The 27,030-nt window shown below is 52.9% G+C and overlaps 1 protein-coding gene and 2 long non-coding RNA genes across 4 annotated transcripts; 2 read left to right on the top strand and 1 right to left on the bottom strand.

Moving 5' to 3' along the window:
* On the top strand, nucleotides 1-25,152 carry RAB40C (RAB40C, member RAS oncogene family). Its single transcript, XM_085237870.1, has 7 exons — nucleotides 1-155; nucleotides 321-575; nucleotides 13,019-13,079; nucleotides 14,020-14,080; nucleotides 20,173-20,250; nucleotides 20,638-20,860; nucleotides 22,357-25,152. The coding sequence occupies exons 2-7, from the start codon at nucleotides 434-436 to the stop codon at nucleotides 22,635-22,637; spliced, it is 846 nt and encodes a 281-aa protein (XP_085093996.1). The 5' UTR covers nucleotides 1-155; nucleotides 321-433; the 3' UTR covers nucleotides 22,638-25,152.
* Nucleotides 582-10,704, top strand: LOC146543264 (uncharacterized). Of its 2 annotated transcripts, none has more exons than XR_014886855.1 (3): nucleotides 582-2,912; nucleotides 3,594-3,772; nucleotides 3,923-10,704. It is a non-coding gene; the product is annotated as an uncharacterized LOC146543264 (long non-coding RNA). The 2 variants fall into 2 exon arrangements; XR_014886856.1 differs by having other exon boundaries at nucleotides 3,597-3,772.
* On the bottom strand, nucleotides 23,259-26,751 carry LOC146543265 (uncharacterized). Its single transcript, XR_014886857.1, has 3 exons — nucleotides 26,622-26,751; nucleotides 26,376-26,533; nucleotides 23,259-26,297 (listed from the first exon to the last, which is right to left on the bottom strand). It is a non-coding gene; the product is annotated as an uncharacterized LOC146543265 (long non-coding RNA).
* Between the last annotated feature and the right edge of the window lie 279 nt (nucleotides 26,752-27,030).

A 27,030-nucleotide genomic window follows, 5' to 3' on the forward strand; every position in this document is an offset into this window, starting at 1 on the left:
GACGTGTCTCTCAGCCAATAGCGCGCCGGGAGCGGAGGGCGGGGCTCGGGCAGCGCCTCTCCGGTTGCCGAGCGGGCGTTGCGCGGCGGCGCCAGGCGGAGGCTGCGGCCGTGGTGGCGGTGGCCCGGCCCGGCACCGGGGCGCCCGGCCGCGAGGTGAGCAGCGGGGGCCGCCCGGCCGCCGCCCGCCGCGGGGCTGCGGGGCTCTGGAGGGCGAGGGGCGGCGGGGCCGGGCCGCGCGGGGCGGCGGGGCCTAGCGGCGGGCCGGGCGCGGGGCTTTGTCGGTGGCCGCGGGCTGAGCGCCGCTCTCCTCCCCCGCAGGTCCCGCGCCGCTCCGCAGATGGGCCGCGGGAGGGCGGAGCGCTGAGCCCCGCGGGAGGACCTGAGGGCGGCCGTCGGCCCGGCGGTGCCTGGAATGCGGCTGGGGAGCGAGGATGGGCACACAGGGCAGCCCGGTGAAAAGCTACGATTACCTCCTCAAGTTCCTGCTGGTGGGAGACAGCGACGTGGGCAAAGGGGAGATCCTGGAGAGCCTCCAGGACGGCGCGTCCGAGTCCCCGTACGCCTACAGCAACGGTAAGGGCGAGGCAGCGCGGGGAGACGGGGCTGCGGGGGGTCCGTCGTGGGGCGGCGGTGCCCGGTATGGCCGCCCGGTGCCGTCCCCGCGGCTCTGCCCCATTCACTGCCCGCTGCGGGCCGAGCCGCGCCGCGAAGAAGCGGGTCAGTAACAAAAGAACGGGAGCGTTATTTGCAGAGAGGAGCTGCTGGGCTCTGTGTGCGCACGCTGCTGCTTCGTTTGTCCGCCTCCTGCCGACATCGAGGTGTGTGATGGAGCCCACGGCAGACTATTAACTGTAGTGTCACAAGACCGTGATTAAAAGCCGAGGAGTGGCACTGTGCTATTTCCTGCAGCCCCGCGCTGCAGTTAAAGCATAGCAGAGCTCGGCAGGGTGCGGGTCCTGGAGTGGCGTTCAATCTGTCATCCTTCTCTCTGGCCTCAGTGCAAAATAACGGCCCCAGGGGCTCAACAGAAGCCATGCAATGCAGATCCTTCGCCATCCCCGCAGCTGACCCGGTGGTTGGAGCAGTTGGTGCTCGGTTTTCTCAGTGAACAGCAGCCTGAGAGAGCCGGGTGCTTCTCAGGGCTTGGAACTGAAGCAGGCATTAATGTAAGGGCATGGTGCACTCAGCCCTGAGGGCTGCCAGCAGCGCTGCAGGAGCGATGGAGGTGCAGACCTGGTACCTCCGAGAAGGCAGTGACTCAGAGCTCAGGAGGGCTGTGAAATTAGAGTAACAAATTCTGGAAGCAGAAGGCCGTGGTACCGCTCGTCTGTGGGGATGTGTGGCTGTGGTTTGGCTTTGAGGAGCCGCTTGGTGCTTTTAAGCTTCCCCAGAGAGAGTTCCCATCCCTAAAGAACCCTGTGGTGGGAGCGATGGAGCTGCTCCCTGGGAATGAGGCTTACTGAGCAGGGCGGATCGAAGGCTGCAATGGGGCTGTGTGAAGTGGGCTGTTAGCATTGCGGTCGTGTTATGCTATGGACGTTTTTGGCTGTTGTTCAGATGCTGATGAGGCAGGAGTAATGAGGGTGGTTGGGAAGTGAGCGTGTGGTGGTTCTTTGATACACGTGTGGAACCCTGTGGAACCCTGTGACTGAGCTATGGCTGGGAAGGGTGCCTCTCTGTACACACTGCTTTGTAACAGCAAAGTAACACTATCTCTTTCTAGAAAAAAGAGATGTCAGTCTGCTAATGCTTTCAAAACCTTTCTTTTCTGTAAGCAAGTGAGCCCGTTCCTAGTTAGGGAATTGAGTCACATGCTGTTGTTTTTTTGTTTGGTTGTTTTTTGTGTTTTTTTTTTTTTTTTTTTTTTTACACTAATATGTGCTTTGATAGTCTCTGCTTCTATTGCTTCTGCTGTGCCTGTGATCGGATGGAGCAGCTTTGAAATCGGAGCGAATTTGATCCTGAGCTATTCCTGACAGCCTTGGCAATTGGATGGCATCAGTCTTGGAGTGCTGGGGATGCGTGCACTGAAGGAGCAGGTTTCTGTGGTGTGCTGCAGCTGTGCCCCATAGAGCATCCCAGGTGTGAAGGCACTTGGCTGGTGCTTGGCCCCCTTCACATCGTCTGCTTAATGCTGTCCCAAAACCACATTGAGAGCGTTATGGAAGGGTTCTCTTTGTGAGCTTCATTCTCATCAGTGGGTCCTCCTCCTTCCCTCCCTGACTGTCTCTCCACCCCACATCCTAATCTGAAAAAACAGATCACCCACAACTTGTTTCTTCTGTCCCAATGGCAAAGCTTGCCATGGTCAGTGTGAAATGGAGTTTGCTTGAGGTTGATCCTGTGACTGGGGCACGTTCTGTCAACTTGGTGAGGTCTGAGGAACCACTGCTTGCTCCCGCAAGCCTGGAACTCTGTGATGTATATTTCTAAAGCATCACAGATCCTTCTGTCTGTTCTCATTCAGGATCCCAGGAGCAAAGCATTCCTTCTCATTGCATCCGTGTAGCTTGGTTCCTTGTGCTGCATCAGACCCCCAGTGCAGAACTTCTGGAGGCTTAAAAATGACTGTTTGGATCAGAGGTTTGAATTTCAGCTGCCACCTGAGTTTCTCATGAGGTTGATGCTAGGGCTGTGGGTCTCAGGGAGCCCCAAGTGCTCCCTGCAAGGAGTGGATCCGTCCCTTGGGAGCACTACCTGTGCCATGCAGCTGGATCTTGCCATCCCCAGGCTGGGAGAGTTTGGAACTGAGGTGGAGTTAAAGTTGTCTTTCTCCTAGGCAGTTTCAAAAGGCCTCAAGTTAGCATTTGTACTGCTGTTTGGAGGAGGATGTTCCCAACTGTCTCCCTCAAACCTCCCAGAGCCATCCCTGTGCAGCCTGGTGCTCATCACAGCAGGACCCATTGCCTGGTGAGTGCTGTGTCACACACAGCCTTTCTGGAACAGCTGGCTGTCAGCACACTTACCCCAGAGCAATCCTGCCGAGCTCGTTGGGTGGCTTGCTGCAGGAGGCAGCAGTGTGACTCACGTGGAGTTGCTGCACGTTGCTTCCCTGGGTGCCGTGCAGCAGGAAGAGGCCAAGGCAGGCTCTGCCACTCTGATGTGGATGCATTGTGTGCTCTTTGCTGATCCTTGCATGGCTGCATGCTGCTCTGGGAGAGGGCTGCCCCCTCACCTGCTGCTGTTCCTGTAGGAAAGCTGAAATGCGTGCTCAGGACAGAATGGAGTGTGTTTCTGAACAGATGGCTTTGATTGGAAGGGGGATAGATAGATTTTGTTTCTCTCGGTTCACATTAAGCTATCCTCCTCGTGGCTTCCTTACATCTGCTCTGCTCTCAGGCAGCGCTTGGAGCAGCACCGATGGCCCCGTCCCGTTGTGACCACCCCCTCTGCAATGTGACTGTGCCCCTGTTTCCACCTTATCCCGTGTCCTTATTAAGTGCTGTTACCCACAGATAACATTGTTTCCCTCAGCAGCCACCTCCTGGGATGGGCTCTCCTCTGCTGTTCTTTGTGCAGTTGTCTGAATTCGGAGCTCCCACTGCTGTTGTCTCAACCCTTTCTCTCCAGCAGTTGCTTTCTCACCCCCAGCAGTTCACCCCAACCTTCAGCCACCAGTGTGTGACCAGGAACATCATCCAGGACTGCTGCTACAAACATCTGTTCTACCTGTGCAGCTTATGGCAGTGCAGGACTCTGTACATCTCAGGCAGCACCTCGCCTTCCCCTCCTCAGCACGTGGCAATCAGTTCTGGCTGTGGCTGTGCTGGGTAAGAGCTCTGGCTGGGGCAGTGCTGCTGCAATGGCAGGTCTCTGTAGTAACTGGAATCGTGGTTTATTTTGAGGTTTTAGCACTCTGATGGGAGTTGTGTTGAGGCAAAGCGTTCTACATGGAGACTTGCTATTGTCTTCCTATGTAGGATCAGCCTGCAGGGAAAGCTTCAGCTCAGCTGTGCTGCTGGAAATCTCTTCTAGCTATGGAAGAGTGGGGAGTGTGTGTCAGGTCAGTGTGTCTGCCAGCACCTGCACCCGTGTCCTTCAGGGATGGTTCTTCCCATGTCATCAGAGATGCAGAACTGATCTCAGAGCTGTGGCTTGGAAACAATTCTGGCATCTCTTGTTTCTCTCTCCTTTATTTCTTTTCCTTTGCTGTGTAATAATAATAATTCTTATTGTACTGCATTGATCCTCTGTCTCTGTTTGTTGTGGAACTGCCTGGCTGTGACTTAAGAGCCTAAATGGGCCCAAGTCCCAAGCAGGTCTGGATGTCTTCTGTCTCTGAAGTCAGGATGGGGGATGCACAGTGCATTGGGTGATGTGTGTGTGTCACCTTCCAGGTGTGCTCCTGGGAGGGGAGCTGAGCACTTCCTGACCCTGTGTAAGAGCTTTGCTGGTAGGGGACTCTGAGCCTCAAGCCTCTGGGGTGATGTGAGCCAAGCACTATAAATCTGGAATGGCTAGAATGCTCTTCTAATGAATTGGGTTAAAAGTTTCTCTTTATTGTTTTTAGGGTTTATTTTTGTTTGTTTCCATTTTACCCGACTCCGAGATGAGTCTGCTTCTGGTGGTGTCTATTTTTCCTATCTAAACCACATAGGAAAGCCCACATAAAATGTTCCCTCCTTCTCTGCCCCATCTCCCTCAGCTTTAGTTTCCAGCTGTTCCCTGGCACGCTCTCCTCAGCAGCTCCTTCCTCCCTTCCCTCCCTCTCACTGAAGAGCAGAGCATCTCTCTGTGCCCTCACAAACAGCTACGCTACAAGCTTAGCTTTCAGAACCAAGGATTTACAGCCTTGCTTTGCTCTCACTTTCTTGCCCTCTGACAGCCCAGGCCCATCTCCTGGCAAGCAGTGTGCTGTATTGTGCTGTATTTTCTATTTGATTTGGGGCTGAGGAGGAGAAAGGAAGCTCTCATGTGAGATGTCAGCCCCCCCGCACTGCTCTGCCGAAAGCCCCGTTCCATGGGAGGCACCGGAGGTCTGCGTGATCCTTCAGGAGCTGCAGTAGCAGTAAGGGTGCAACAGCAGTTCTGGGACTGAGTTTGCTCACGTGGGGATCCTGCTGATAAAGAGTGCTCACTCACACATGGCTGTACCCTTCTGGACTTCTTTTCTCCCTCCCCATTAGGATAGCAGGCAGCACTGCTGCGTGGTGTTGCAGTGGGACCATTCAACAGGCAGAACCTGGCATGCAGCGTGCTGTACGTCAGGCACAGGAGCAAGGAGTCCATGCACGTGGTGTCAGGAGGTGCCCACATTAAGCACTGGGAGGGCGGTGTGCTGAAGGTATTTGACACAATAACTTTTAGCCCTTGTTGAACTGTTTTTTTGCTTTTGTCTCCGAGTGCATCTTGGTGCTTGTATGGTGACCCAACAACAATGCTGATTGTTACGGTGCCCTGCCATGCGTCCTCACAGGCTGCCTTTGTTTCTGGGTGCAGCTGTATCGTTTTTATGGACATCAGAACTGCCAAGGATGAAGAAACTCTTTTGTTTGTACTAGCTTCTGTGCATAAATTCAATCTTGATGTTCTTCTAAAGAACAAATCCACTTAACGTTCCCAGTTCTGGACTGCCTTGTGGCTGTTTCAGCAGCTTGCTGGGTGCCCACCGAAATGGCTGGAGCTCCAGGAACAGATTTGCTTCTGGCTCCAAATACAGATTTCAGATGCAGATGTCATCCTCAGCGTGGAACAGTTCCTCTGTGGGTATCTGGTGCTGCCAAAGCACCGCTGGGACGTGGAGCAGCAGCTGGCAGGCGAAGCACTCAGCAGGGCTGGGCATCCTGCAGGGAGTGAATACACATTTTGCTTTTGGCTGGCTATAAACAAGCAATTTCTGGGCTGAGGTGGCTACCTTCGAGTCGATAGCTGGATGCTTGGGAACAAAGTGCAGCAAGAAGCATTTCTGTGACTCTCCCATCCCAGCTGTGATGCACTCAGAGCTGAGTCGCTTCACGTCGGGTTGTGCGGCAGGAATTGGGGTTGGATTGCTGCTGTGAGGAGGAGATGATGAAGGCTGGAGCAAATGGCCCCTTGTGCCCTGCGTGGAGCAGCACTGATCTGGGTGCTTGCTGGGAGCAGAGACCTCTGGTGCCTGTTCTGAAGGTAGCTTCTCATTACACCACGCTGCAGCACAGCAGTAGGAGTGCTGCTTTGTGGCCTTCTGCTCCACCCCTGCAGTCACCAGCCTGGGCTGTTCTGCAGCACTGCTGTTCAAGAACTTTATCACCGTGCTGACAGCAACAAAGCAATGCTGCGAGGTACATTAGTGCCAAAAGGCACAGACCTGAGATGAAGCCATCTTTGTTCAGAGCCATATGTTTTGTTGACCCCCGTTGCTGATGAAGATAATTTGTTATTTGTCTATCTAAGGAGTAGGTAATTGAATGCATGACTCAAGCTGATGAGCTCATGTGTTGTTTGGAAGGGATTTTTCTGTGGCTTACAGCTCTGAGCCGACGAGCTCAATTGCTGCTGTTAATGTGCTGTTGCACACGCTTTTTAAGGTCGGGTGACTTCATCAGTCGTTATTTGAACAGATTGAATTCTCTTTTTTTCATCAGCTACTGCTTATGTGCTCACACCACAAATCTCTGAACGATTTAACACCACTTACAGACAACACACGAGTCAGTTCAGCGCTGGTCCCACTCTGCCTTCTGCCCAGGAGAGTTTGGTGATAAACTCCTGCTGCTCAGCCTTCCCAGCGGGGCACAAGCCCTGTCGTGGGCAGGTCTCATCCCCATGGAAGCTCAGCCAGGCTAGGTGTGCTGGGGGTGGAGCTGCACGTCTGCTCTCTGTGTGCTGCACCCACCCGGGTGAGATGTTAAAACCCAGCCACGTCAGTCATGGCTGAGAAACTTCTTGTTAACATCTGTAACACCCAGGGACTTGGCAGGGTAAGCGGTTGTCTTTGGGCACTTCTCAGCTATTGCTGACGTTTGGGATAAATGAGTTTCTGCTCTGTCTGCTTCAGGCTGTGCTGAAGAGCGCAGGAACGCCGTTACAGACGAAGCCTTTCAGATGTGCTGCTCACTGCACTGCTTCTTGCTTAGCTTTAATAACCTGTTTGTCTCTTCTCTGTTCATCTATCTGAAAGGTTTGCATGAGCTCTGCGTGGAGGAGAGGGAGGGAGCTTCCAGCAGCTTGTCTGGCACACGCAGGGAAGCATTTCCAGCAGCGAGGCCGACCGCACCTCTCAGGTGTGTGTGGGTGCATTCGGTCCTTTCAGGAGCAGGCCACACCATTTTTGCCTCTGATGGTCTCAGGTCGGTGAGCTCACTTTATCCCGCTGTCAGAGGAAACTCCATTTTCCAACCATCTCTCTGGCTGTACCTGGAACACGGAGCAGTGCCAGGCTTGGTTCTGCTCCCCAGCAGCATCTGGGCTGGGACTGAAAACTTCAGTATTAATTATGGTGTTCTTGCTGGGATCCACGGTATTATTTTGATGTGTAGGTTACCAACCAATTGTATTATCCCTCTCTGCTTAGCTGCACCTCTCAAAGTCCTTCTGGTTAAGAAACTTTACTGAAGATTTTTTCTGAACATCTTCTTTCTAAAGAAGGGAACAAAAGATTACTTGTTCCTTTGGCTCGCCCTGAAGTGTTTCTTGGTGTGTGTGTGTATCTTTATGTGATTGTTCTCACTGCCACAAGTGCAGCTGCACGGGCTGCTATGACTGCTGATCCTTCCTCGTCTATTGAGTAAGGATTTCCCTGACACTCGCACCACACATTTGCTGCAATCTGTAGAGCACCGTGCTGACTGTGAGGTGTTCATTGCTGTCCCGCTGTGAGGAGAAACAAGGTTTGTTCCTTACCCCAACGGTGTTCTCCTGCTTTACAGTCACAGCGTGTCTTCACGTTTTTCCAGTTATTTATTTGCCATATGCTCAGAGACCTGCTCTGCTTTTTCCCAAGCATCGTGTTGAACGCGGCGTGTTGCAACCAGCTCCGGTTACCTGAGGACACTGAAATTGGAGGCGGCTGAATCTTGGAAGTGTTCTCTATTTCAGGTTCCAGCTTTGCTTTTCTTCCTTCCTTTTTCTCTGGCCAGGGTGGCACTAAGCCTGTTCTCCCCACTCCCCAGTCTCGGTGACTAAGGCTTGCTCTTTGGGGGTTTGCTGCTCGGTGTGTGCTGCATCTTTCTCCAGCAGCACGCAGTGTGAGTGGGGAAGGAGGGCAGGGGTGTGCGGGCTGCCAGGTCAGGCTGGTGTCCTTGCAGAGGTGAATTCAGGTGTCCCTGGAGTTGCTGCTGTAGGGGAGTGATGGGGCTTGAGGAGGTTCCCATCCCTCCCGCCATCAGATGCTGGCAACGTAAGCCTATTTACCTTAGTAAATACCTGGTAATGTGGTCCCAGGCCTTCCTCTGGACTCGGCAGAACTGATGACCTGTAAGAGCACAGAAGTGTCTGGGCGGAAGCTGTTTTCATTTAGACAGCTGTGGCACATTGGCTTTTGTTGTACCGATGGCAAAGCTGCCCTGTTGCAAATAGAAGTGGGCTCCTGGCCTTGCTGTGAGGCCCCTCTCCTGGGGCTGCATCTCAGCGTCATGTCCCTGCTCAGTGCCCAGGGCTGCCCCATCCCAGTGCAGAATCCAGCACTGCTCCTGTTATTCCTCATGTGGCTGCCAATGCACATCCCTCTAATCTGTCCAGATCTCTCTGCAATGCTTTTCGTCCCTCCAGGGAAGCAGCAGCTCTTCCCAGTTCAGTGTCTTCTGCAAACTGACTCAGTGTGTCTTCCAGCCCTGGATCCAAGTCGTTGAAGAAGACATCAAAGAGAACCGACCTCAAAACTGAGCCCTGCAAATCCCAGCAGTGACTGAAGCAGCAACAGGGTCACTCTGATTTGCACCCGCTGTAAGGGATAAGCAGAGTTGTACTAGGACCAAAACTATCTATAACTATGCCAATGTCTCACTTGAACACACTGCATTTGTTCCCTTCCTTTGGGAAATGATTTTTGGATGTCACCTGGAATGCCTTTTGCTCCTGATTCATGTATGAACTACATTTGTGTTTGGTTGTTTGTTTTGAGACATGACAGGCAGAAGCTGGAGCTGCTGCCAGCCTGGTGCAGTGCTGATATGGAGAAAAGTCCTGGGGACCCTGCAGGCAGTTCGTTGCAATGGGGGCAGCAGCTCCCTCCCTTCTGCCATGGCAGCTCGCTGTGTGTTTGCCCAGGTGTAGGGCAAACGTTGTGTTGGCTTATCAGAGCCTCTCTCAGGGAGGATGGTACCCAAAGACCTAAAATGCACTGTTGGCTCTGACAGCTGCCACCCTGCCTCTGCTGAAGGAGTACTGGACTCGTTTTCATCCCAACACCTGCTGAGGATTGTCTCAGAAATCCAAAAGAGAAAATAATCTGTGTGCTCTTCTTATTATTTTGTAGGAAAACTGAGAAGAGTTTGTGCAGATCCTGCTTTTTAAGGGCAGGAAATGTGTGCAGGTATTGTGGCAGGGTCAGCCTTGAGAGTCTACAACTGCAAAACTCCTTTTTTCTAGAGCAGGAACTTACATAAAGAAGCCACTGTGCTTACAGCAGTACATGTTTACAGAGCATTGGTCGCTTAAACATTTAAAGCAATTTTCTCAATATCTTCATCACTTGAAGGGAAGATCTCAAGAACAGCACGAAATACAGCTCTAGAGCAGCATGAGGTACACATCCCTGTTGTCTTTCTGCCTTTTCCAGTGACTTCCCAGCCCCTGTGCCTGCTTGTCCACCAGCCCCGCTCTGATTTTGGCATGCTGCTGCTGTGCAGGGGTTGCACGGTGCTCAGTGATGGTGTCGGGACACGTCCTGCGGGGCAGTGAGTTCCCAGGGGAAGGAGGCTGGCAGCCCCACCACAAAGTGCTGTCGAGTGCTGGAAGAAAAGTGTCACTTCTTGGCGGGGTTTTGCTTTTCCTGGTTACATCAGATGTAATCTCACAGCTGAAAGCTCGAATTTTAACTCGTCCGAGTTTTGTTTCAGCGCGCATTGATGTGAAGCATCCTGTGTTGGCATGAGTAATTGGGAACAGGTCAGAGATTCCTACTTACACCCTGCCCATTCCCATGGGAAAGTGGCTGGTGGGCAGGTTTCCCATATATTGCCTGGCAGAAGGGATAAAGGTTGGGATGCCCTGGAGCTTTGCCCAGGAACGATGATGGTGCTCGTGCGTGAAGCCCGGCCTTGGGGGGGGAGCGGGGTGTCTGTCCCCAGCCGTGGTGACAACAGGTTGCTGCGTGCCAGGTCTGCTGGCTGCTCCAGCAGTGGGGTCACGTTGGCATCGGCGTAAGCAGGAGCCTGAAGAAGAATAGCAGAGGGGTTGGACTGAATGCTAAATCGCAGGGAACAGCCCCGACTTGTTCACCGAGCGTCGGTAGTGTGGTGACATCATGCTTGATGTTGGTCAAGAGAGATGGGCTGATAGCTGCTGAGCTTTCAGCAGGGCTGCTTGCCTCCTGCAGGGCTGTGTGTCTGGGGGCCAGACGGGTGGCAGCGGGGCCAGGAGGCTGCAGGAGCTGCAGGGATGTGGTGTGGGGTTGTGGCTGTGCATCCCTGCTGGAGGAGCTGAGATGTCATTCCCGAAATGAGCTGTGTGCGGCTGCCAGCTGAGGTGATGCTCGGGTTGGGGAAACCACTGATGACTACAGGAAGGAAAACTTAACACCTTTGCTGAATTGATCAGTTTCTGAGCTGCCCCCCCCCCCCCCCCCCCCCCCCAAAAAAAAAAAAAAGAGCTGTGGTACAGCATGGCTGGGAGCATCAGAGTGCCAGCAGCGCTCTGGGCGACAATGACATCTAGTGGCTGCTGTGCCCGGCCAGGCAGCAGCTCTGTGACAAGGGGAGCTGAGCTCCAGCCCTGGGCTGCAGCCTGGGCTGCACAGCAGCGTCTCGGACGGGGCCAGGTAGGGACAGCCCTGCTCTGCATCCCCTCAGTGCCACACTGAGTTTAGGGGTGGCTGTGGTTGGCAGGGCAGCAGTACGTGGGTTTGGCTTGTGTCACATAGGATCTGCTTCCTGCTCTGAGCACCGAGCCAGAGCAGGACAAATTCCTCCCTAGAACAGTTAGGTGCAAGCTTTAATGGAAAGGTCCCTTTGAGCTGGCCTGATGCACTGTGTGCATGCAGAGGGGAAGTCAGAGCTGAAACTGTCACAGATGTTGCAGCTGCAGTCTTTGTTCTCACCACTGAGCTTTAGGTGGAGGTTTTTTGCTCAAAGCAACTTGTACATTTAGCCCTTAATTCAAATATGGGCGTATGCAGATTGGACAAAAAAGAATCACAGAATGCCCTGGGTTGAAAAGGACCACAAGGATCATCTAGTTTCAGCCCCACTGCTATCTGCACGGTCGCCAGTCACCTGTGCCCAGAGCCACATCCAGCTTGGAAGGCGTCGCTAGCTTCCAGCTTACTTTACCAGGTTTAAATGCTGATTGTAGCCTAGAATAAAAAGACAAAACAGCTTTGCTTTTTGCTTGGGTGCACACAACTTCCTCAGGCTGATTTCATTGCAGTCCTTCAGTGGTGCCATCCTCAAAGGCCACTGCGTTTCTCTTCCAGCTGAGATGTGCAGGAGGAGCTGTGCATGGACCAGGGGACTGACAGCTCCCAGAGTGTGAAACCCAGCCCTTCTGCCCTCCTCTGTGTGCTGTGAGCATGAGGTGTTGGATGTTGATGCCTCTTACTTTGCCCAGCTGGTCCTGCTTTGGGAGCTAAGAGGATTCATAGGGATGCTCTGCTCTCTCATGGGCATGGAGCAGCTCACTGCTGCTTGCTGTCCCTGGGGATGCGGGTTTTATATCTGCCAAGCAAATAAATACAAACCACTCGTCGTCTCTGGAGGAAGATAAAACGTAAACTATCTATTTTCTGTGATAAAGCACTGGAAATAGTTGGAATTTAAGATAATTATCTTGATTGCTTTTTATAGCGCCCTGCGAAGACTGAAATCTAATTTGTTTCTCTCTAACAGGGAGCTCCTGCTGATGACTCAGACAAAAATCCATTTGCCTTATTGACAAACTCGTCTGTTTGGTTTTCAGGGCAGTGTTGTTGCAGAAGGGACATACAGGTGGTTACTCAGCAGTGAGTTTTTAATACATGTTCAAAGTTTGATATCTAGTGGCTGGAGGAGAGAATGAAGCTGATGCAATCGGAGGGAAGTTACTTGGCATTGCTGAAGATGGCTGTAAATTGTAAATTGTGTAAATCATGCTCTCCAGTGGGTGCAGCAAGTGGTAGAGTTCAACCAGATGTACAGGAGCTTGCAGGGAAGCTGCAGGAGGGGTGGCTGTGCCCTGGCTTGAACAAAATCTGTGTCTGAAGGTGCTGGGCACTCCTCATGTGACTGCAATTTTGGAGTCTTCTGCTGGTCTGGAGCAGGGGCCCTATGGGAAGCAGTTATCCGAGCTGTTTTCTCAGCTGTTGTTGAGAAGGGAGTGCCTTCTGCCTGCTTCTGCCCCTGCCTGCTCAGCAGCCGAGCTGCTGGAGGAACCTCCTGAAGTTGCATCAGCCTTCGCTTCCTGGCCTGATTCGCAGACACACGTGGCCCTAATGTGAAACCCATCAGATTGCTCCCCTGCTGAGAGGAAGGAAAATGAAATACAGAGGTGATGGAGCATGGCTGTGCCGTGGTGGGGCTTGTAACTGAGGGTTTCTGGGCTTTTCTCTCACTGGAACCCAACGCTCACATTGACCGCCCTGCGCTGCTCTGCAGTACAAGCTGCTGTGTGCTGCTGTGCCCTCAAGGATGAGTGTAGAGGGTGGCAATAGAGAAAGTAATATTCTTCCAAAATACATTCACATTGAGTCAGTTCTTCCATCGCCAAGTTTGAGACTTTACTTGTTTAATGAAGTAAGCAGTTTAATTTGCATGTTTTGATTAGCAAGCATAGCAGGTTTACAAGCCTTGTAGTTCTTTACTCCTTTTGTCCTTGTAGTCGGAAAGCAGCAGCTGTGTTCTCCGGACAGGCTTCTCAGCATCACCACCTCCCTGCCTGTTTGACCCCTGTTCTTTTCTCTTTAGGAATTGACTACAAGACGACTACCATCCTGTTGGACGGCAGAAGGGTCAAGCTGGAGCTCTGGTGAGTTTGGCTTCTGAGCTGCACCACAGCATGGCCAGTGCAGAGCATCCCTGGCTGTATGGTGAGGCTTGGTAGCTCCTCTACCCAGTAAGCTGTCCAGGTGAATCAGACCCCTTTCTGTGACTGAGCAGCACCAGCAGCAGGCTGTTCTTTGCCAGAGTGGTCCCATGTCAGTCTTTCTCCACCACAGCTGACTCCATTCCCATACAGCTCTTGCTCACTAAAGGAGTGATACTGTTTTGGAGGTAATACTGGACTCAACTGAAGCCGTAGAGTGGGAAACAAATAGAATTAGGAGGACAAAGCCCTCAGTTCCTACAGAAGCCTGGATTTGTCCATGACTTGGTCACCATACAGTCAGTGCCTGGAGAGCAGGGTGTATCCCTGGCACTGGGATGGAGAAGTGAGAACACTGCACGTAAAGGTGACCCTTCCTTACCTGTCAGCACTGGAAGAAGACCTGGAGCCCATCTGGTCCAGCTCTGAGATATAAACTGTTAAGAAGATGCCCCAACAGTGCAGGAAGAATAGCCTGCACCTGTTGTGCTTCAGCTGGACCTAGTGGGGAGTGACACAGGTCCTAAAACATGAAAGCAAACATGTCTACCAAGGCGTGTATGAAATAACTGGAATATTAGTGTTCTGTGTGAACTGTTACATTGGGAATGAATGACACATTCTCAGCCTCAGAGACTGACTAAGGGTGTATGATTTCATGGTTTAATTATAATCCTGCTCTCTCAGGAACTGATGTCCTCATTTTTCTAACAAACAGCTAATTTATCTCTGCCCTATGTAATTGCATACACTCCTTGTATTTTGTGTTCCTTATTCTTGTAAGGTGCCACTTTTCCCATCTGTAGTCCAGTGGGAGATGTGGAGTCTGGGATTTACTTTTTCCTACGTTTCACAGGTGTAACTCTAGTTTTCTTTGTTTCAGGGACACGTCGGGGCAAGGCAGATTTTGCACCATTTTCAGATCGTACTCCAGAGGAGCCCAGGTGAGCACTGCTGTCCGGTATTTGACAGGAGCAGTCCTTTTCTTTAGGTTGTAACAATCTTTCATGCCATAGCAAAAAGCTTTGAGGCAAATCGAGCATCAAAAGGATGGGATCTGTGAAAATACCAAGAGGCACCACAGGTCTTCCTGTGCTCTGGTTTTCTTGTTTTATGGAATGATAGGAGACAGAGGAGTGAGTGACACTCCCAGACTGCTGCTGGAACATTCTGTAATGGATTACTCCCTGTTGGCTTCTAGACAAGGGTTGAGAGGTTGGAATTAAAGAGAATGTGGCAATTCTAACCTGAGATCTGCCTTAGCTTTAATGTGGGGACTCCTAATTTCCGAGGCTTATCAGGTATGTTTCAAAACAACACCAACTTTCCCAATGGAGTTCTTCCTCTGTATTGCCACCAAATCAGTTCAAAAATAAGGTGGCTCCTGCTTGTATGTTTGGTGCAGGCTTGAAACTAGAGCAGCTCAGCTGGATCTTAAACTTTAAGTTCCTTAAAACATGAAACAGAGCATTAAATTTTGAGCTTCTCCTTTGGGCCTTGTTCCAGAATAGCATCTAGATGGTGAATGCTAGTAAAATCTTTTGGTCTTCTGAAAAAAATGCTACTTAACGGTACTTTTTTGATGTATTAATAGTCATCCTTTGAGTAACATCCCAGAGTCCCTCCAGATAAAGGATCATTAGCTTAAAAAAAATATATATCTCATTTAGTTAAAAGAACTACAGTGATTTTCTTTCTTTTCTTATTCAAAAAGTTTGGCAAACGTCCTTCTACTTCTACACAGAACTTCACCCTGCTCACGCTGTATTTCAGAAAACTGTACAGAGCTCAGTCCTAATGTAACCTGCATGCTTGAGATGGTGTCCTTTCCCTTATGAGTTATAAGCAAGCAATCAGGCATTGTGGTTTTCTGGTTGCCACACAGCTTGGCTTTGGGCAGTCTTCGTGAGACCTTGCTGTCAAATGCCCAAATCAAACAGGGAGCAGCAAGCACAGTGTCTGCACAGGGCTCCAGCCAGCAGAGCCTGCACCGTGTGTGCCAGAACTTGTGGCTGCCATGCGATGAACTGGGACAGATGGGGAAGGTGAAGGAAATGGTGATGAGAATGTTTAGACAGATAAAGATACGTGTCTGTTTAGCAACTGAAGCAGAGCTGTAAGGCACTGGGAGTGCATCCGTTGGGTTCCTGCAGCCTGTCTTCTGCACACACCACACCTGAGGCTGGATGGGATAAGCCAGCTTGAAATGGCTTTCTTTTATCTTCCTTCCTTGTAACGAGGTCCTTGATCATCTTTGGTTTAGAGGTAACATCTTACCCTTCTGCTTTATTCATCAGCATTGCTTTAGGAACACTCACTGTACAGTGGGGAAGGTTTGCCTTGTCCATCTTACCTGCACACCGTCCTCAAGGACTTGGACAGGCATTCACAGTAAATGTGATCAGCCAGCTTGGCAGAGGCACCTGTAACATGAACGGTCTATTGCTGAATGCTGGAGTGTGCACTTCACTTAGGCAGCAGAGTGCAGCTTATGCTTCTTCCTCAGGGTCTGTCTTTTGTCTGCGCCACAAATCCCTGTTACAGAGAACTGTTGTGATGCCTTGGTCCCAACAACAACCAGTCTTTACCCTTTGTAACAACAAAATAGCCAGAAGCAGCAAGCCTGCCTGAAGAAGAGAGAGTTCCCAAGTGAAATGTCTCCACTGCTCACTGAAAAACGTTCTTGTGATGAGCACTGCATGGTGAGCAATGAGCGGGTGCCTTCTGAAGGCTGAGAGCTGCAGCCCTGGTGCAGTTTTCTCCAGGTGGTTTGAAGTACAGCTTCAGGTGGTTGGCTCCCATGTGGCACCCCAGCAGTGTTCCTGGATTAGCAGGATTGCAAGTGTCTCTGAAACAACCTCCATGTCTTTCAATGGAAGCGGAAAGTATGCTAATTTAAACTCTCCATGGTTAACCAATGCAAGAGGGATGTTAGATTTGGATAATGAAGATCTCTGCTGCAAGAACAGGCTTGAATACTTGTTAGCTTCTGCATGCTGGTGATAAGAACTTCTGTCAGAGCTGGGCAGAACTGCCCTTCCTCTGGGAGCAAGCTGCCACCTCGTAGGTTGGCAACACAGTTTTATTGATAGCATAAAGACGGCTCAACCCAGTGTGATCTGGGTGGTGAGGAAGGCATGAAGTGTTCCTGAGTTCTCTGTTTCTTCCAGACGTGCTTGATGCTGTGTGTTGGATTGAGTTTCTGTGCTTCAGCAGTCTGCTTTCCTCTCTTCTCTCTTGGTGTCATCAGACTTCGGGAGTTCTGTGGGAAGCCTGATGCAAGCACTGTTGGAAGCAAGAGAAACAGCTTTTTCTAACCTAACAAAAAAGGAGCTCAGGAAGAGCAGAGCAGAGAAGAGAGATGCCAGAGGGGTTAAACTCTGCTTAAAGTGCAGCATGATATTTATGCGAGAACAGCTTGGTGTAAACTGGCCATGAACACTTTGTGCTGAAAACAAGCAGAAGGCTTTTATTGAGCAGAGACAGGGCTTCTGGACTGGGCTTCCTTTAAGGAATAACAAGGACTAACTCAGTGAGAGCTGGGTTTCCAGAGAGAGCTGTGAGGCTGTTGGGAGAGCAGGAGGTGCCCTGGTGCCACGGGCTGGCCCTTGCTGGAGCTGGCTGAGAAGGGGTGCACGTCCACGAGTGGAGAGAGCTTAAGAAAATACACAGAACAGCTGCTTGGTGAAAAGTGCCTTCAAGTAAGGGAAGCACACCTGGCTCCCCTTCCCACCTCATTGCTTCTTGAATGGAATGATAAGAATTTAATCTTCTGAAGTTAAACCCGTGCTAAATGGAAAAGTGGTACCCAGGTAGGAGCCAGACCTTGTGAGCTTTCCTTTCTGACACAGCAGAGCTTTGTGCTTTTGCTCAGCCTGGGCTGCAGGATTCTTTCTGAGCACCTTGGTGCCTTGCCCAGGGTTCCATGCTGCTGTTCAGGCTTCTGACTCTGGAGCTGTGTGGTTTTCTTGCTGGGGAGGAACGTCTCCCTGTTGGAAACATCTCAGAGTAGCCTTGCTGTCCCTGGTGAGCTGGCTTCTAATGGGGAGACCTCCTTCAACCAATGCAGACAAGTCCCAGACCTCCAGGCAGTGTGACAGAAGTCCTTCAGGAACGGTTACAGACTATCTACAGAAAGTCAAAATGACATTCAGGAATGCTCCCATCTTACAGCAAGGCTGCAGCCCTAACAGAAAAATGAGTATTGCTGAGTTCTGCTTTGGCAGCAGGTTCGAGTGGTTGCTCTCTATCCCACTTAGGGCTTCTCAGCATGCAGAGAGCTGTGGGCTTTTTGGCAGCTCAGCAGGCTCTGAGATGCAGGCTGTGCTCTGCTGTGCAGTTTCTGGGTGCTGCAAACACTTTACCTGCCTCTGGTCATTCTGAGGGACGCCCAGCTGCTGGAGGAGTCAGCTCTGCCTGTCACAGTGCTTCCTGCCAGCTCAGAGATAAATAACCCCCCATGTGTTACGCCGTTGGGAAACGCTTTGGCAGCAGGGAGAAGTGCCCTGGGCCAAGGTCCCAGGTGCCAGCTGGAGAAGGGACATGGTGTTCTCCTTGCTGTCTTTGTTTATGGCTTACTTAGTCCCGTGGGCTGCAAAAGTCCAGTCTGGGGGTTCTTCCAGGCTTCCTCAGCAACCAACAGCTTTGTTCCATCAGTGCAGAGTAGCAGCAAGTGAGGCTTTCCTGGCTGCCCTGTCCTCTGAGGTTTGTGGCAGTGGTGGGAGCACTTGTTTTCAAGCACACTGCTTCTACCACCTTTCAAAGCTTGCGAGTCTGCTTGCTGCAGGTGCTTAAGCCAGACAGAGATGCGGTTTGATTCTCTCTTTGATTATGTGGACTTTCTGTGAGCTCCTGCTGTAAACAAGCCTGACTTCTGGCAGTGTAAGGGTCCACGTGTGCTGCTGGCTACAATAATAGATTATCCCTGTTCTTTGTTCACTGCGTGATGCACTCATGTGGAAATCTGTCACTGGGAGCTCAGGCTTGCACCAATCCCAGCAGTGTGGAACAAAAGCAGACTGGAAATGGACTTTGAAAATGAATTGTGAAAAATCCTGGGACAGTGCTGGGGGATAAAGGCCTCTCCCACCCACCACCAAAACCTAGGGGCAGGTTGGGGAGAGGCTGCTCAGCTCAGGGGCTGGAGAGGAGTGCACAACAGCTGTGCCAGGTGTTCTCACAAGGTGTCCTGTGAAGCTAAATATTGAGAGGTATGGAGATATCAGGGTGTTGAGAGCCATCGGGGCACTTAAAAAAGGTTTTGGGCTGCAGATGGGAATCTGTTCGTCTTTCTGGTTGATTACAATTCGGCACGTATTATTCCACAGGAATCTTTTTGTTTATAAACCTGGAAGAAAAAAAAAAGCCAACAGCTCTTCCTCAGAGCTGTCTGCAGAGTGGAGCCAGCTCCCTGCGTGCGTGCGTGTCTGCAAGCTGTTCTTTGCAGGGAAGAAAACAGTTTGTTTTGGAGCACACCTGTGCTGCCTGGGAGAAGCTCGAGGTCCCCTGGCTGAGCCCCATGTGGAGCTGCCTCCTCCCGTTTGCCCCAGCACCATGCTGGGAGGATGGAGACAGAACTGGGCCACTGGGCAGTGTGGCCTTGGTGTCTGCTCTTGGGAAGCTTTGCTTGACAGTCTGAACTCAAAATGTGTGTGTGTGTGTGTGTGTGTGTGTGTGTGTGTGGAGTTGTGTTATGACTTGGGAGGCTGTGCTGGCAGACAGTGTAGAATTAGAGAACGCGATCTTGACCTTCCGCTTTGATCCTGAGAACTTGGGGTTGTGGTTTTGCTGATGTTTTATCCCGATTGCTCTACAAAGCAGATCCAGGCTGCAGTTGCCAGCAAGCTTAAAGCCCCTCTGCCCCGAGAGCATGGTGCTGGCAGAAGCTGTCCTCACAAAGCGGCTCTTGGGTCTGTTTCTGTTGGCTCAAGTTGTCAGTCCAGAAGGAAAGCAAGTAGGGCCTATTGAACACCCTGGCAGTTTGTTCTGGAAGGAGGTCCTCAAACCTCTTCCTCTGTTGTTTCCTGATTATCATTTGTTTACGTGTGCAGCTTTGGAAGCTAGAAGTCAAAACAGACAGAACAAATGAAGAAAGAATGGGTTTCCCCCCGGTCCTGTCCCTTTTTTTTTTCTTTTTTTCTTTTTTCCCCCATGGAATGCACTTTATTTTAGTGATGTCTCTCTTCTGGTAGCAGATGGTTCTCAATTTTGTCACCTTAAGATCTCCTTTGCACCAGGACTTGCTGTAGGGCTGGCTGTTCCCTGTGGGTTCTGATCCCAGGAGGACTGGCTCTGCCCAGCTGCCTGCCCTGTCACACCATGCAGTCAGGCTGTTTGCTTTGCTCTCAGCTCAGTCCAGCTGCCTTCCACGTGAGCTGGATCCGTCCCCAGAAGCACTTCTGGCTCGCTCACAGGGCTGAGCAGTGGCCATCAGGTTTGTGGCAGGAGGAATGCACAAAGCACAGCCCTGCTCCTCTGGATGCAGAGTCATTGAGGTGGTTCTTCCTCCTCTTTGGAAACCCCCTGACCAAAGCAAAGCTGTTGTCTTTTCCAGAGTTGATCACTTGTTGGAAATAGGAGTAAAATCCTCCCCAGCAGATCTGAGTTAAGTATAGGACAAGGGGGAATGGTTTTAAACTGAGACAGGGGAGGTTTAGGTTGGATATGAGGAGGAAGTTTTTCCCCCAGAGGGTGGTGAGGCACTGGAACAGGTTGCCCAAGGAGGCTGTGGATGCCCCATCCCTGCAGGCATTCAAGGCCAGGCTGGATGTGGCTCTGGGCAGCCTGGGCTGCTGGTTGGTGACCTGCACACAGCAGGGGGTTGGAACTGGATGAGCACTGTGCTCCTTTGCAACCCAGGCCATTCTATGATAGACCTGTTGCATCAATGTTATCCCTACCAAGCACATAAATAATGCAACTGGAGCAACATTCTTTTAGCCTTTCAGTTTTGGGGTATAGAAGTGGTCTTCTGGGCGAATCTCCCTTTTAGTTTGCCTCATTTGCAACCTGGTGACTGCACGTTTTCTTCCATCAGGGAATTCTCCTGGTGTATGACATCACCAACCGCTGGTCCTTTGATGGGATAGATCGATGGATAAAGGAAATAGATGAGGTAAGCTACATGGAAGGACCCAGGAGCATGCTGCCTTCCTGCCAAACACCATTCTTTCACACTGGGGCTGCCGGCCCCTCTGGCCCAGGGACCAGGAACACTGAGTCCAGGGAGATAAATGTGGCACCAAAGTGCAGTGGTCTGTAACAAAATCCAGGGTGGTGCCACCTCTGATACGGGAGCAGGAGTGGTTCTGCTGTGGTTCCCTATCAAGTGAACTGTAGAGAGGAAAAAATTAATTGTCCTCATTTATGTAGCATTGACTGTTCAGCGTCAGAGCAGCTTCTACTCTCTTGCTCTTCGCTGCTATTGAAGTTAGGCTGAGTTGATTGCCCTCACTGAAGACAAGCCGTGATTATTCTTCCACGTATGTTTTTCTTTTTGCAGCATGCCCCAGGGGTGCCCCGGATCCTGGTGGGAAACAGACTTCACCTGGCCTTCAAACGACAGGTGCCCACAGAGCAGGCCAGGGCGTACGCTGAGAAGAACTGCATGACATTCTTTGAGGTCAGCCCACTGTGCAACTTCAACGTCATAGAGTCCTTCACAGAGCTGTCTCGTATCGTCCTCATGCGGCACGGCATGGAGAAGATCTGGAGACCCAACCGAGGTGGGCAGTGAGAAAGGAGCTGTGTGTGGGCTGGAGCAGAGGGAGTGCCCAGATGGGTGTGTGTGCGCTCATCATACCTGTGGGATCTGAGAGCACCTGCCCTGGTGAGCAGCCTCGAGTCAGGAGAGCTGAAGCTGAGCCAGAGCAAGCTGCCCGTACTGGTGCAGCTCCAGAGGGCCGTTCAGCATGTCTAGGCTCTGGAATGCTCTGGGACATCCTTACACCTCTGCATTTACTCTAGGTAAAGCTAAAGGCAATTAAGCTCACAACTTGAAAGGACTTCAATCAGATGACTGTGTGTGTGGGATGCACCAAGCGTAAGCACCTCTGTCCTTACCCTTGTCTGAGCCTGTATCTCCTGTTCTGGAGAGATGGGGGGCAGGGTGAGCCCAGGGCAGTGCAAGGAGGTGAAAGGGGCTAAACCCCATCCCTGCTGTAGGCATGGAGCAGCAAGCTGGGGTATTCCACATATACCCAGGTGCGTAGTCTGTGGCGTGAACAGAGCCTGCCTTATGTCTCAGCCTGTTGAATTTGAAGCAAAATAGTCTTAGGACCCCCTGTTCCTAGCTGGGGGTAGCAGTGTGGCTGACTGACAGGCTGAGCAGCAGGAGTTTAACACTCCCATCCGGGTGACCTTTCTTTGTCTGGGTGCTCTGTCCTAGTGAGCGAGAGCAGATCCTGTGTGCTGGCCCTGCTGGCCAAATGCTCTGCCAGATTTTTCAGGACTGGAGGCAGCTTTGCTTGCTGCTTGGGAGCAGTGAGCGGCTGGAGGTGAACGTGTGCCCTCCTGTGGCCGGCTGCTGGGAAATCCCATCCCACAGGCTTCCCACAGCTCATTCCTGTGGCTCACGCTGAGCTAAGAGCATGCTGGCAAGCCTTGTCCTGGCTTGAAGGGACGTTCATTGCTGTGAGCACCCTGCAAAGAGCCATCCCTGCAGCTGCTCCTCACTGAACAGGTCCCAGGCAAGGCTGCCCTGCAGCGGGGCTGGCTACATTGCCTCCTTCCCAGACCTCTCCTTGGGGCCGAATGGTGACTGGGAATTGGGACCTTGAGCAGGGCTGGTGTGCTGCACCAAGCAGAGAGACAGCGCTGCCTGAGCCCAGTGCTGACACCAAAGCTGACGTCTTGCAGAGTGCTGGCTTGCAGGACTCAGCTGGAGCCTGGGAGGCCTTTATTCCCATGTTGTTATTCTAACAAATATAATTTGGTGAAGCACTGATACAGGTTGCTCAGAGACAGGTGGTGCCCTGTCCCTCGAGATGCTCAGGTCAGGCTGGAGCACCTGATGATAGGTTCATTGCAGGGCAGCCGGACCAGATGATCTTTAAAGGTTCCTTCCAACACAAATGATTCTGTGCCTCTTCTCGGGGCTCCAGTGGAGTTGCCATTGGCTCTTCTCCCCTAACCAGCAAGAGCTGCAGGGCATAAAGAGGTGTATGAAGAAGGCAGCCTTGCACTGTGCTGGCCCTGACTGTCCGCTCTCTCCTCCCCGCAGTGTTCAGCCTGCAGGACCTGTGCTGCCGAGCCATCGTTTCCTGCACCCCCGTGCACCTCATCGACAAGCTGCCGCTGCCCGTCACCATCAAGAGTCACCTGAAATCCTTCTCCATGGCCAACGGGATGAACGCGGTGATGATGCACGGCCGCTCCTACTCCCTGGCCAGCAGCGGGGGAGGCAGCAGCAGCAAAGGCAACAGCCTGAAGAGATCCAAATCCATTCGGCCGCCCCAGAGCCCCCCCCAGAACTGCTCGCGCAACAACTGCAAGATCTCTTAGCAGGACGGGCACGCCGTGAGCTCCGTGTGCACCCACACGCCCATGTACAGACGTTCGCACACTTCACCCTTTCCGACCGGATCCTTCAGGATGGGCCTCGGCTGCTCTCCCCGCGGTGCACGCAGGCGTCAGGAATGTGCTCTCCTTTGGCCCCGCATGTGAAGCGTGCTGCCGGCTGCAGGGGGGAGAGGACTCTGCCGAGTGACCCTCCAGGAATGCTTTGGGCTTCACCTCTCGGCCTGGGGTGGAAAATTCAGCAGCTGCCGGGTTGGGGAGGGGGGAAAGGGGGAAAAAAAGCTCATCCCGTTTCGATGGAGAAATGGATTTAATGGCAGATTGAGAGGCTTAAGGGAGTAGGCAAGGAGAATCTGTGCTGCGACTTTAACTCTTGGACTCCTGAGCGAATTGCTGGTGCAATAGTGGCTGTTGGATGTAGTTGAGGAATTAAAAAATAAAATTAAAAAAAAGAAGAGAGGGGAGAGGGGAATAAGTGACCGTTTTCACCAAGATGTTAACCTGCTGTTGCCAAAAAAAAAAAAAAAAAGCTAGACTGAAAAAGGCGAGAGTTGGCCATGATGAGGCTGAAGGAAGCAGTCTGCTTGCCTTCTGCCTTTCTTTATGTAAATATTATACATATATATATATATATATATATATCACTTGTTTTGTAAGGTTTTTTTTTTAAGAAGCAGTCAGGGAAAATTTTATGCAGCCATGTAAATAAAGCAGGGAATTAATTTAACCAGTGGCATCAAGAGGGGCAAGGTGGAGGACGTTAAGATGAGAGTACACAAATGCTTTAAGAGACTCTGACCCACTGCATGGGTTGATAGGAGGTTTTTGAATGCTGCATATACAGAAGGAAGGAACCATCGGTGCATTCCATACCCCCCAAGCTGCTTTACTTTGATCATTCCTTAAAGTGTGAGCGCTGAGGGCAGGCTGGGATTGAAGCAGAGCTGAGGGGCAGAGCAGAGAGGCTGAGGTGTGGGGTTGATGTGAGGCAGGGGCAGCTCCGAGCCCCCCAGATGCCTCACTCAGCTGCACAGCAGAGGACGCAGAGCCAGCAGGGACTGAGGAGCCGAGGTTGGAAGCGCTGAGTCCAGAGCAGAGGGAAGATGTGGAGTGTCCTGTGTGGGTGCAAGGTCTTGGCCATCCCTTCCAGAGCCCCACCTCCGCCGTGCCGTGCTCTGTGCACTCCTGGATCCTCGCACTGCCACCCCGTGTTGGCCCTGCATCCTGGCCTCCTGCTCTGCTTTCCCAAAGACATCCTGCCGAGCTTGTGGCTCCTCCTGAATGAAGGTGGGAAGGGACCAAGCGGCTTTTCCTGCTGGAGCGTGAAGGAGCTGGAGCAGGGCTGCATCTCCTGTGGGGATGTGCTCAGCTCAGGGCTGTGGCAGGAAACAGAGGGAGCCCGGGGCTCTGCGCTGCTTTGGAGGATGTGTGCTGCACAGCCAGAGCCTGAGATGTGCACGCAGTATGGGGGATGTCAAGCAAGGGCCTGGGCATCTGTGGCTTCATCCCACGGCAGTGTGGTGTTTGTGCTGCCAGTTCACCTGGAGACCGAAATGCTGCAAGGCTGGGGCCTGGCGGTGCCACTGAGCCGTGCCAGTGGATTCCATCGGACAGCCACGCCGTACGCACTGGGAGTCATCCACGAGGAGCAGAGCAGCACTGCTATCTCTGTCCTGCAGCCAGCAGCTCGGGGCCCCTCCTGCACCGCGGGGCAGGATGAAGCCGCAGCGGTGCTGCCGGGCTGATGCCCCTCGGTGCACGCAGCCCCCTGCAGAACAAAGCCTGGTGCTGGGGGGGTTCAGGGCTTGGCCCTGGCACGCTTTATTGCCCAGCTCAAATGAGCGAGGAGAGAATTAAAGCCCTTGCCGAGGCGAGGAGAAGAATCCTTTGTAGTGCTGATTTGGCTCAAGAGCAAAGCAGCGCCGATTTCGGCACGGAGTCCGAGGGATTTCCAGAACCTGTCTGAGACGGCCGGCACCTGTTCCCCATCACTTAACACAAAGCAGAAGACAATCGCTGGCTCTGCAGCCTGGCAGGCTGGGGATATACAGCCAACAGGTGATGCACCAGCGCTGAGAGGGGCACTCGTGGCCGCCTCCTGCCTGCAGGCACCCGGGATCCCTGCCCTGAGTACATCACACACCTCTGCTTGGTTCTGCTTTGGTCCTGGGCCGCCTCCCGCTCCTTTTGCCCAAAGCTGATGTTCTTTTTGTCCTGTAAGTCGAGAAGATCCCATCTGGAAGGAGAAGGGAAGATGGACCCGGAGTGTTTGCTCGGCCATTTATTGTTACTGTTTTTTAATTTAAAAGGAAAAGAGATTCTTGCATCTGATGTCAACACTAGTCTGTAGCTGCTCCCCACCACTTGTACCATTCCTGAGGGGTTTTTTTGGACTGTCCTTTTATTTTTGTATTCCTTTGTACAGTCAGTCAGTGTTGTTCAACTGATTATACATTGGTTTGTTTTATATAAATTAAAGCCTTTTTGTTTCGAACTGCCACGCGGGAGATGCAAGAGTCGTATCTCTTTTGGGGGGAGATGCTGGGGAGGACGAGGAGGTGGTTGTGCCCCGAGCTGGGCACGACCTGCTGAATCCTGACCCATGGAGTGGCTTTGATGGCTGCAGGGAGGCGGTGAGGCTGTGCAGCCCCCAGGCATGGTGAGCCCCCCCAGCCCTGTCCCGCTCTCAGCCCACCTCCCCATGACCTCCCTCTCCCCCTGCCCTCTCGCTGCCCCAGGATCAGATTTTCCACTTCGTACCAGACTGGCCACGCTTGTTTTAACAGCTTAAGTGTAATATTGCTGAGGCTGGGAGGGAGTTGGGGGGAAATCAGATAGCGGCTGCAGCCTGGAAAGCCCTGAGCTAAGGTAAAAGCCTGTCTGGGGAAGAGGCACGGAGAGCTTTTTGTTCTCCAGGCTGCTGCTGGCAGGGGCAGCTCCTTCTCACTGCCCCACTTGGAAGCAGCTGTGTTGGCTTCAGGTGGGGGAAATGATGGTGGGAGCCATCCTTACTGCAGAGACCTCTGGTGCCACAATATGGGGCTCTTAGAGGGGCACTGGGAATGCGCCCATGCACCTCCGTGTGCAGAAAGGGGAGCGCTGGAAAGGCAAAAGCTGTGACAGTGCCTTCACGTGAAAAAGTTTATCGCATGGGGGAGGATCGCTGCTTCTGCCCTAAGAAACACCATCCGGGAGGGGGGCTGTGCTCGTGCCCGGGGGTGCAGAGCTGGATGTAGGACGGGGAACTCTCCAGCGTGTGCTTTGGGGATGGAACGGGGGGGTTCTCCACGCACAGAGCTGTGCGTACGGGGCAGAGCTCCAGGCCGCAGTGCCACCTCTCAGGTTGGGCTGCCCTGACGCAACCAATTCCCTGTTTGCAAAATCCCATCCTGCCTGCCGCCGTCCCAGGGCAGCGTAACCTCTCCCGCGTGCTCAGGGCGGCTCAGCACAGCGCTTTATCTCCCCCGGCCGCATCCCGACCCTCCGCAGCGCCGTGTTCCCGCTGGGGGGCTGCGGCTCCTCCTCGTGCTGCCCGAGCCGGCCCTGCTCGGCTCCTGCCACAGCTCAGACGGACGGGATCCCCGGGGAGGAGCGCGGCCGCGTTGTGCGGGGCTCTGCGGGCTTCGGTGCTCCTCCGGCTCCGGGCTGCGCTGGGACAAAGGCGCGGGGCCGCGGTCAGCAGCGCTGCAGGAGTTAACGCCGCCCCCCCCCCCCCCCGCGTACCCAGGTCCGTCTCCAGCGGGGATTAGGGCAGTCTGGCTGGGAGCGGGGCCGGCTCCTGCCAGCTTAGGGCCGGCTTCGGAGGTGCTCTGCGAGCGGAGGTGGGGTCGCAGTGTCCAGCCGGGGTCTGGCACGGCCAGGCGCTGCCTCCAGGCGCTCCCCTGCTCGGGGTGCACGGCAGGTCTCAAAGCCGGGCTGTAAATCATCGGCATTTGCTTGCTGGAGTGGGGACGGGGGCTGGCTACAAACCTGGGCGCTCGTGGGGCCCTGGACGGCCGGCAGGAGCTGAGGGAACGTGGGCCTGAGATGGGGGTCGTGGCCCCACGGCTCGGCCGCGACGCCCCGCGCTGCAGCTGGAGATGCTGCGGGGCCGGGGGCTGCGGCTGCCTCCCACCCGCAGGCCCGGGGCGGGCAACAGGCTCTGGCTGTTTTCTCATCCTGCAGGAATTCGGCTCCATGGGCCGGGCATTTTTTTCCCCTCCTTTCACTCTCTCCCTTTGGAGACTTTCCGCATTCTGCCTTTGATCTCCCCCCTGTGTTTGTCCAGCCGATCGGCTCAGACGGGGTTAGAGGCTGAGGTCAGCGCCTTTTCCATTCCAAACACCCAGAAACATCAGTGAGAAGGGAGGGGATTCAGATTACAACCTTCCCGTCCTCC

The sequence above is a fragment of the Meleagris gallopavo genome, chromosome 16 (assembly GCF_905368555.1).
Source record: "Meleagris gallopavo chromosome 16, MGAL_WU_HG_1.1, whole genome shotgun sequence".
Lineage (NCBI taxonomy): Eukaryota > Metazoa > Chordata > Aves > Galliformes > Phasianidae > Meleagris > Meleagris gallopavo.